This window comes from Marmota marmota, unplaced genomic scaffold, assembly GCF_001458135.2.
Source record: "Marmota marmota marmota unplaced genomic scaffold, marMar, whole genome shotgun sequence".
Lineage (NCBI taxonomy): Eukaryota > Metazoa > Chordata > Mammalia > Rodentia > Sciuridae > Marmota > Marmota marmota.
The window spans coordinates 21,770,467-21,782,109 of NW_026000057.1; the positions used below are offsets into that span (position 1 = coordinate 21,770,467).

At 30.7% G+C, this 11,643-nt stretch overlaps 1 protein-coding gene across 1 annotated transcript in view; it reads left to right on the forward strand.

The window, feature by feature from the left end:
- Positions 1-3,997, forward strand: part of Mmrn1 (multimerin 1) — a 61,919-nt gene extending 57,922 nt beyond the window's left edge. Inside the window, exons 8-9 of the mRNA XM_015484556.2 lie at positions 2,134-2,286; positions 3,553-3,997. Of these exons, the coding sequence (XP_015340042.1) occupies positions 2,134-2,286; positions 3,553-3,974 (575 nt within the window). The 3' untranslated portion in view covers positions 3,975-3,997. The remainder of the gene's footprint in view (positions 1-2,133; positions 2,287-3,552) is intronic.
- The last annotated feature ends 7,646 nt before the right edge of the window (positions 3,998-11,643 follow it).

The following is an 11,643-nucleotide window of genomic DNA, read 5'->3' on the forward strand; positions in this document are numbered from 1 at the left end:
TTTTTTTTTTTTTTTTTTTTTTTTTTTTTACATTTTCATCACATACTGGAGATAGAACCCAGCATCCTATGGATGCTAGTCAAGCACTCTCCAGATATACATCCCCAGATCTTGATAATGTATTTTGAGAGAGAAACTCACTAAGTTGCTCAGGCTGGCCTCAAATTTGTGATCTTCCTGCCTCAGCCTTCCCAGTAGTTGGGATTAGAAGTATACATCTCCACACCCAGTTTATGCTTTTGGGGCATGGGCTACTGGGGATTGAACCCAGGTGCTTTACACTGTGGCTCAATAGCCACAACCCCATTTTCTTATCTTTTATTTTGAGACACAGTGTCCCTAAGTTGCTTAGGGCCTCACTAAATTGCTGAGGCTGGCCTCAAACTTGGGATCTTCCTGCCTCAGCCTCCTGAGTTACTAGGATTAAAGGTGTGCCTCATCAGGGTCAGCTACACTTTTCTTGATGAGGGAAGTAGTTTATAGACCATTGCAGAGAATACATCAATATAATCCAAATTAGTTTCTAGTTGCATATTATATTTTCTTTGCAAAAAATCTTAATAATATAAGAATATAGTTTGAATAAATTTTATAAGAATTTAATATAAGCAGATAGGAAACAAAATGTATTAAAAATGTTTATATATTTCACTTCATGAAAAAAAAATCAAATAAAGAAAATAATCCCCAATTTAAAAAAAACATCAAGAAACACATAATTTGAAATGAGTGAATTGTAAACTTATTTACATTGTTGCCACAAGGTGGTGGTGTAGTGTAAATATGGCAAGTAGGGTAATGATTCTTCCAGCATTTTCCCAGCATTTACTTAATTATATATCATGTATTATGCTCTAATCATATTTATAATTTGAAGCTTTATAAATAAAGGGAATTACTCTATGTGAAAAATACAAATGGTAATTTGCTGATGTTGGTAAACCAAATGTGTTGGGGGATCTACCTCATTCTTTAACTGCTATGTAATATTTCTTAGTGGGCATATATCACAATTCATTTAATGAGTTCTGAATTACTGCTTATTTAGTTGTCTTTAAATTTTTCACTAATGCAAATGACACCATAAAGAACATCTTTTTAAAATTATCTTTATATACATACATAGACAAGTGATCTCTTTTTGCCAGGAGAAATTTCTGGCTCAAAGTCAATATGGTCAAATTGTTCTATTAAAAATATCAAATCATTTAAGTTCAAAACCAACGTTGTATAAGAAGTTTCACATTTTCTCTTTTAAAATATGAAATAATATTATCATGGTAAATTTTATTATTACTTGATTAGAAGCAAATTGAATGTGTTTTAAAACTTTTGGTAAAATTTTGCAGTTTTTGTGCAGTGACTTATCTGCTCATACCATTTGCTCATTTTTCACTTTATTTTTCAGGGAACTGTGTTCTATTTCATTTAGATTCATCAGAGCTTGTCATATGTTATTAGATATTAGTCATTAGATTATGTCTATTAAAATATTGTCTCTTAATTTTCCCCTTGTCATTGAACATTTAATTTAACAACTTTCATTTAAAATTAGTTTTAATTCTTTCGTAATCAAATGTGGAAATTTTTTTATAGCATCTGTTTTTTTTGTTTTGAAAGAGTTTTCTATAATTTAAAAAACCTTATAAAGATTCTCTCCTTTATTTGATTGTAATATAATCAAAGGGTTTTTTTAAAATAAAAATACAGTATTTTTGTACATGTAGAATTTGCATTTTTATCATTATCCAATAATCTTCATATTATGTATTGAGCAGATATTTTTGTTCTTCAGTGATTTGCACCATTACCTTTATCCCATACCAGCTCCAACTATAAATGTTCTGTCTAGGTAAAGGTACTCTCTATCACAGTTGATCAAAATCTTAGCATTTTCACAAAAATAAATGCAGTAGATAAAAGAATTATTCCTACTTCACAAAAAGGAAGAAAGAGGTCAGAGTTAAGTGATTTGCATGGAGTCCCATTACTACATTGGCAGGAGATCTGTGCCTAGGAACCTGGTTTTTAAATTGCAAATTCAGCGTTTTGCCTATTCTTTTGCAAACTATGATTTGAGATGAACAGGAAAATAGAGTCACTTTATTCTCCTTTATCATGATTCTTTTTCAGTCACAGAGGAGTATTCAGGCTGTAGCAGATTCCCATGCCAGAATGGGGGCACGTGTATAAGTGGGAGAACAAGCTATACCTGCGCCTGCCGGCACCCTTTCACTGGTGACAACTGCACTATCAAGCTGCTGCAAGAAAATGCTTTAACTCCAGGTAAAAGAGTCTGCATCCTTAGATTTGCTCAATGTCAGATACAGAAACATATTCTGAAAATATTTGCAAAGGGATATTAAGTCTATCTATTCTGAATCCACGTGAGGATTAATTGCAAAGGGATATTTAGTTGATCTATTCTGGATCCACGTGAGGATTAATTACTTTTCTGTCGGAAACTTATTGAATAACGTACCTGATTTACAAGTAGAAATGTCTTTATGTCAGGAAAATTTATATTTGCAGGAACTTTTTGACATTTTTATGTTGGTATTCTAGAGGCATTGTATTGAAAGTCCTACCCCCATCAGTTTTTCTCTCTTAGTGTGTATTAAGAGAAAATGCAGATGTACATATCTGACAGGTATAAACTCTCCTCCAACAAGTTGTTAAAGAAACACCTTTGAGTCATGTCAGATATGGTCATTCAAATGAAGCTTCAACATGTGCTTGGCAGTATGTTTTCCATGAGGGTTGAGCTAGCTGCCATTTTGATGACATGGGGATTATTAGAACATGCTCAAATGTATGGAATAAAACAAGATGCCTTTTTTCATCATGTCATTTGATAAGTATTGGTTGCTTTACATTTACTTTAATAGTACATTTCTGGTTTTATACAAGAAAATATGTGCGGCATTTAAATCATATTATCTTTAATAGAAGCAAAAAAAATTCAAATAGGGCTTTATTTAAATATGCTGCATACCAAAGAGTAAATTTTTTAGCCTGTTTTTTTTTTTTAACTGAGCCTTTGTATGTGCATTTGGCATTAATTACACAGAAAATTTCTTTTGTCTCCTTCCCTATAGTGAATATGACTTCATTTAGTTTCTGTTTTAGCCTCTAGAAACAGTTTGACAAGGTGCTGGAAAAATTGTTTCTACTTGATGTCAGCTTCAATTCTTGCAAGGGACTTTAAAACATTCTGACATACCATAATAATCATAGAATGCTTTGAATTCCTTTATCTCTGGGGAGATCAAAGAAATATGCAAATTAAACTTTGAGGCATTTGTATGAGGAAGATAACAAATGTTATTTTCCTCTATCCTGATCTAAATGGAGAAACTGAGGCTCTAAAAAATGAAATGATTTAGGGTAATTCAGTCAAGAGAAGAGGCAGACATTCAGGAACATAACCATTGTTAAAGTTGCTTCTGTAAGGCTTTTTGTAACTAAGATAAAATGATAATGATATGAGAAAAAAACAAAACAAGATACAAACATGAAAATTAACTCTTGCCATTTTTTTTTCTATAACAGATTTTTCCAAAGGATCTTATAGATATGCACCAATGGTGGCCTTCTTTGCATCTCATACATATGGAATGACTACACCTGGCCCTATCCTGTTTAATAATCTGGATGTCAATTATGGAGCTTCATATAACCCAAGAACTGGAAGATTCAGAATTCCATATCTTGGGGTGTATGTTTTCAAATATACCATTGAGTCATTTAGTGCTCATATCTCTGGATTTTTAGTGGTTGATGGAGTAGACAAGCTTGCATTTGAGGCTGAAAATATTAACAGTGAAATACACTGTGACAGAGTTTTGACTGGAGATGCCTTATTAGAATTAAATTATGGGCAGGAAGTGTGGTTGCGACTTGTTAAAGGAACAATTCCAGCCAAGTTTCCCCCAGTTACCACATTTAGTGGTTACTTGTTATATCGTACATAAGCTAGTATGAAAGATACTATCAACTTCACTGAGAAACAGTAAGTAATTTTATTATCTTTGTATGAACATCTCATCTATCTGGGATTTTCTACATTAAACAAAAACCAACTTTCTTTCTAAACTTAGTAAAGCTATATATTTGTTTATTTCACAAAATGATCTCAGTATATCTGCCTGTGGAGATGTTCTTGCTCCCAAAGAAACTTAGCGGCACAGAGAAGAGCATCTGTTAGCCCAACTAACTATTCTTACTTTTTTCCTTGATTTTAAGTCATTTCAATGTATTGTACAATGATAATCATACAATATTTGCAGTCATGGTACCCTTAATTTTTGTTACATTCTATGTATATAAATATATAACAAACATTTCCTGATTTAATAAACTCAAATAAATTACTAAAAGACAAAAAGTGCTTTTTAAAATTTTTTATTGTTTATTATTGAAGTGAAATATTTCATATATTTAAATGTTCATTCATACTCAATTTGGAATAGTTAGAAGTATGAAATAAGTTTAACTATTGTTCCCTTCCTATAATTAATGGATAAAATAATAATTGATACATATGGGATATTTCCACCTATTTCTAAGGATACATAAATGGATTATATATCTACCTCCATCATATAACATCTGTAGTGAGAAAAAATAAAATCATTTTATAATAAGTATCCTATTACAATACAAACAGATCTGCCTCTATTCTAATAAAGGGTAATACTGTAAAATGCTATGGATTATGGCATGCTCACTATGCCCTGGTTATTTTCTAAACAATTTACATTTCATGTCTAGTTGATTTCTCACAATAATTCATATAAGATGGTACTATCAATATTTTAATGGCATAAAAAATTAAGCATAAAGAGATTAAGAAATGGACCAAGCCCACAGCCCACCCACTGAAGCAACGTCTGAACTGAGTCCATGCCTTCCCCATTGCCTCCCTCATTTGTCCCAAAATTTATTTAATAACCCCTTATCAATGAACATTTAGGTTGTCTACAATGTTTATTATAAGAAATTGTTCTAGTAAAATTCTTAAAAATTTTTGCCTTTTATATTTATCAAAGGATTTCTGAAGAATATATTTTCTTAAGTAATAGTAAAAATAATAATAAAAAACAATTGTCATTGCCAGCATTTTTCATGAATTAATTTATTTATGCTCACTATAACTCTATGAATTATACATCAATGTGAAACACATATTGCATGTTATTATCCTCTTTATGGCCCTGAGGAACAGAGGCACATAAAAGCAAAGATTTTTTTCCAATATTACATTAAATGATGTAGAATTTCAGGAACAAAGGACTAGCAATTTATTATTTTGATAGATACTACCAAATTACCCTAAAAATATGTCTCCACAATCTGTGGTCATAAAAAATAAATATAAAAAGAATCTTTATGCCCCATACATTCAAAACTCACAATTTTTAAATGTTTGCAGTCTTTAAGATAAAAACAATTATCTCCATATAAAAGAAATTTAAATTTAAAAAAAAATTTTGCTTAAGCTGGAATGAATACCTCAATACAAAGACTTGTACACAAATGTTCATAGTAATCTTGTTAGAGCCCCAAACTGGGATTTGCCCACATGCTTAACAACAGATAATGAAGCAAACTTTCATTTATCCATGCAATAGAGCACTATCAAGTAATAAAAAAAAGAATGAACACACTGAAATACATATGAATTTTACAATAATGATGCAGAAGTTTACAAACTGCAGTCTAACAAATCTTGGACAATCCTGCAAGTAGACAATTATCCTTGGGAATGTCCCATGTTGAGACAGAATAGCTAGGGCTTTGTATCCCAGCCTCATTCAGTATTAGACTCAGGCTTCCAGGGGAAAGTGTGAATTAGTAGCTGAAAACTGAAGTCTGGGTGAATATTCTACCCTGTTATGTGTAAGTATGTCATTTTCAAAAATATTTGAAAAGTTACTATACTTTCTTCAGTTGCTGCATAAAAATTTATCATTTAATGTTTTTCACCTCATTTCTTCAGGTACTCATGGGTTAAATACATAATTTTAATTTCTAAATATACTTTTCAATATATATTTTCGTGCTTTCAAAATACTGCTTACCTTTAACAGTACCAGAATAGAAGGAAGTAAATCATTTGATGATATTCATCATTGCTATGCCCAATTTATTGATTTTATAATTAGATAATTAACAGCATTAAATGGTGCTTTGATGTTTGAGATTTTAATTATTAACATTATTCTTTATTTTTATAAGATTTTTTAGAATAGATAATTAGATATCAAATTTCTCCCAATAGCCAGGAGGCATTATAGCAGCTTTGAAGTTGCTGTGAACTTGTTTGGTATATTTAAATACCTAACCAATATCATGTAAGACAATTGAATAATGTATTTCTAATTGTCCAGGTCAAATTTATTCATGGAGAAGCAATATAGTACTGAGATTTTTCTGAATTTCTTTTATGGAGACAGCCCTCTATCTTCAACATTGCTTTGTAGATTCAATTTCAGAGGCTTTCTTTTCCACCAGACCTTCCTGCCTAGAGAGTTCCCAAAGTATACCAAGAACATAACTATTGATGACAATCTCTTATCCATTCATCAATTATTAACAAATTATAAATCATACATACCATATAATATAAAAATAAATATGGAGTTAAGTCAGTGTAAACAAATGCTGAAATTGAAATACATTATTCAGAGTCATAATATTGCTTACTGCAATCAATACCATGGGATTCTCTTCAACAGAATGGGAAATTTGTCTCTAAAATCATCCATCTCTTTCTTTCTTAACCGAACTTCTATATTTTTTGACTCCATCCACAAGTTGAGACTTCATATTCAAATACAACTGTGCCTAATTTTTTTTCTTGTACTATTTCACAGTCAAACTCTTATTTTGGAAGAATGGGCTAATATTACTTAGTTATTAAAAAAGGATTCAATAAATCATAATCTTTTGTTATTTGCCAACTTATCCTACTTAAGATTTTTTTGGTTATTTTTAATCTATCTCAAAATAAATTTCTTAACTCAAATGAATCTTTGATTTGTATGTACTCAGCTAAATTATATGTAAATATATAAAACATTATACAAAACTATTTAAATATGACATATGTAAATATAAATAACTGATATATAAATATAATACATAAGTTAAGGTATAGTCACAAATGTTATCAATAAATATATAATCTATATAGAATATATCATTTATAATTATAAATTTACATGTAGAAATCATTATTTATTGTCATTTGCATAAATAAATCCTATATAATATACATAAACACAGATATATCATTAATTATCATTTAAAAACTATATAAATGTCAGTGTTTATGATAAATATAAAAATCATTTTATATAAAATATGATTTTATATAATGTCTGAAGCATTTTTATGTTTACTTGTATTATACTTTTATATAACAGTCATTTGCATTTTGTCATTTGTTTATATCATATATGCATTAAGTTGAATAATATAAATATTATATGTGTATATATATATTTATATATATAAAATATGTAAAGTTTTTATTATGCACTTGTCAACCAAATTTGAAGAAAATGGGTACACAACTTGGTACTTCTTTACAAATCTACTATAGTCTATTAATGCCACCATTTTACATTGAATAGTTCGGAGTCACTTTCTTTATCTTCATCAAAGGCAATTTTAAATGTAGAAAAATTTTCATCATTAATAAAAATTATTTACATAGTGTTTATTATTTCAGGGTACATGTGAGACACATTAAAGCAGAATACAAACCTGCCCTCTGAAGTGTTCACAGTGTGGTTGGGTTGCTCTCCTCTCAGAAAGCAGACACATTTGCTGCCCGTGGCTGCAGACACAGCCTCTCATCAATAAGCTGAGGAGTGTTATTAAGCACCTTCCCTTGAGTGCTTTTTCCACAGCTCAGTGAGAATTCTCAATGAGCTCTACTGCGTGTGTTTAGAGAAAACAACAATAGAATAGACTTATTTCTCCGCTCTGACATCCTAATTAAACAATCCAAAATTCTAGGAAAAGTACATATTTTGGAGTTTTTATTTCTTTTATTCATGAATTGTTTCCTGAGTTGTCAAAGCCCAAACTTTAATGAAACCCCTTTCCAGACAACAAGTATTTTATTCAGCTTGGCTGCCAACAAACAGCCATTGACTAGGAGGTAAACAACAGCCATTTCTCCCAATATGGGAGGCTTGATCCCAGAGTAAGATTTGGGTGTGGTGAGGGGGTTGCTTCCTGGCCTTTTCATGGTGTTGTCTTCACATGGAGGGGGGTGGGGTATGAAGAACTCTGGTGCCTTATTCTTCTTATAAGGGAACCCATGCATTACTGGGCCCCCATATTCATGGTTTCATCTAACCTACTTACTTCCTAAGACCTCACCTCTAAATCTCATCACATTGGCAGTAAAGGATTCAACATATGAATTTTTTGAGGAAGCATGAATATGGATATGGATTCCACAGTACCAGGTAATGAACGTGATGATATTTTTAATGGTGCTTGTAAAACCTCATTTTCATAGTTTTAAAATATCAGCCTATAATACAACTTGGTTAAGATGGTTTCGTATTAATTAGGTTCAAACACATTTTTATATCAAGCTCACTAAAGATGACACTGAAAATATTTTATGGTGTAATTATACATGCAATGAAGGTATTTTTTCAATGTCTTATTACAATTCAAATACATATTTGGATTTCATTTTTTAAAATTCAAATCAGTACTTCTATCAATCCAACTTATCAATGAAAATACCACATTATACAACTGAAGGAGGGGGAATCTCAATTTTGCTCATTTTAGTTACTTGTGTAGATTTCAACTTATACCAAGATAAAATTAAAAATAGCTTTTAATTTCCTTTTTTGTCACTTATTTTCCCTCATTTACCTCTGCAATCACCATCACCATGATCAAAACCTTTAATTGTACATAATTTGTGTACAAAGAATCACTTGTACAGTTCCTTATTTTTATGAAATCTGTGCACAGTGAGAATAATTTGCCAGCAAACATATGTAGGAAAAGTATTGTAGCCATTTCCAAAAAAGAGTCAAAGTGGATAGGTATGTAATTTTTTATAACAAAAAATATTAAATTTACATAAAGGCATTTAGTTGCTATTTATATATGTCAAGAAAATGTGCTATCCTTATCTTGATTTCTTAGATATATTCACATGCACTGATTTTCATGGTTTGTCACAGAGCAATCATGCTTTTAACAAAGAATATTCTAAAAAGATGCCTTCCACATCCTCCAATTCCCAACTGTCCCAATTCTCTCTCTCTCCATTGTAGATTTGCTATTTAATGAACATGTTTATAACTCTTTATTCCTGCTGAGGAGGCAGCTAAATAGTGTGGAAATTATTCTGTAGACAAAATTCAAAGACTCTCCAGAGATTGCATGTCTTTGTAATGTGACTTTCATTGCCCTTTCTGAATCTTGTCATTAAGTCCTTTGAATCATTAATCTATTTCATAAACTCTAATTCCTTTAAATGGTCAGCATACTGATAGATCATCAGTGAGTTTTCACCCTATCTCAGAGCTCTGTATTAATAGCAAACTGAGAACTATACTCCATGCAATGAAGAGGAACAATAAATGTCATCACTGCATTTCTATATATGTGTGGCTTTTCTCCTCCCATATGGTTGGCTCTAAGTAGAACATCTGTTTGAGGGGAAAAATAATCATCCTCATCAGCAATAGCACACCTGTCTGTATACCTTAAAGGCATTCTTGAGCATCCAAAAGATCCTTTTAAATTTAAGAAAAACATTTTAGATATTACTGGATCAATACTGATATCTAAAAATGGATTCCATAGTCTATAGTCTGAGTAGACTAAAATATCTACAGAACAACTTAGAATTCCATGAGGTCATGTCAATAAAGTTTTCTGTCAAAGTTCTTGGCACTTCGCATCAAGGAAAATCATAGAGATGAGTAAATGCTGAAAATGTGGAATATCATAAATTCATGATTAAAATTTTAAACATTTATAAGTAAATGTTTAGAATTTCTAAAACTTAAAAAAATTCTAGTTATATTCATTTTACTCAATCTAATGAAGACACACATTTCAATTTGTAATCACTAAGCCCAAAACTATTTCTAATTTTCAAAATCTGAAGATGTAAATATGATGTCTATATTTGATTGATGTTGTTATCTTCAATTGAATAAAGATTTTCAAGTCTGTCATGGTAACATCAAATTTTCTTAAAATATTCTGAGTTCTAACAAACAACAACTACATAATGTAGGTGTATTCTTAATATGCAGATGTAGTCCTGCTAACAAGATATTTCTTCTTCAGATCAATAGATGAATTTTCTTAGCAAATTATCCTGCAATAAAACTGTGTTTAATAGAGCCAAATGGCTCTTGAATCAGAGATGATGACCACTTTCCACATAAATAATTACACAGAATTTGGTTTTGACAATCTTTTTTTGAAATGTGTGTCACTCGAAGTTCAGAGTTATTGATCTTTCTTCAGTGTAAAAGCTAAAACATCATTTTTTCCTCTATGCTTGTAAAATAAAAACAACACAAACTTCAGGAAAAAAAAAACTTTTTTTCTATTGCTTTTCTTACTTTGGTGGTTCTATGGAAGATATATGGCAGAGGCAAGAGGAAGAAGGAAAAAATAGGTAGGAGAAGAAAGAGGAGAACACAAAAAGAGAGAGGAGAAAGAGTGTGGGGAAAACAGAAAGACAAAGAAAGATGAAAGAGAGTAAGGAAGAGAAAAATCTATAGCAAAATGGGTGAGTGTTGAGTGATAGATTGTGGCCACAGTGTGAAATAGTGTAAAAGAGTGAAAAATCACAGGCAATGTAAGACATTGGCACAAATTTAGTAACCCTAGATGATTAAAAAAATTTAGCAGAGGAAATATTAATAGGAAATCATAATTGTCTATCTACTCCAGCTGCCATTTTGAAAACTTGTAAGTTGTCTTGAAAAAGTTTTAAGATACACATTTTTCTTTGCACCTTGTAAAATTGCTTTTCTCTGAGTAACTTAATTCAAGAATCACAAACTAGAAAGAAAAAGGACAAAAATTAATGCTTTAGTTCAAAACTTTGTTTGGGGTCAAATGTTATCAAATCCTCTTACTGAAACTTGGAAATTTATCTAAGATGAGAATTTATCATCTAAATGTTCTTTTAATGAAATCCTAAGATGATTTTCCTAGTATATGATTATCAGTATGTTTGTTCAGCTCTGCACATTAAAACAAAAGGCACAAACAGGTGAAATGCCTATGTTTTTAATAAATAGAGCTCCAACTCCAGCTTGGAAATTACAAAATTTCTACACTGGCATTGCCACTGAACAAATGTAGGAAGGTAGCAAATGTATTTAAACATTTTCTGTGTGTTCTGATCTTTTAAAGTAAAGAAAATTGGAATATGAATTTTTAAAGATGTTTAGAGTAGTGACCTTAAAATAAAGCTACATTGAATTCCATGTGCCTTGAATATAAAGTTTGTTGTGTAAATATTGATCAGAAAATAGCCTGCAACAATATGTACTTCTTTCTCTTCTCCAAACATAAAGCTCTTAAAAGACAAGAGAAAACAAATTTTCACCTACAGTAAAATTTCAT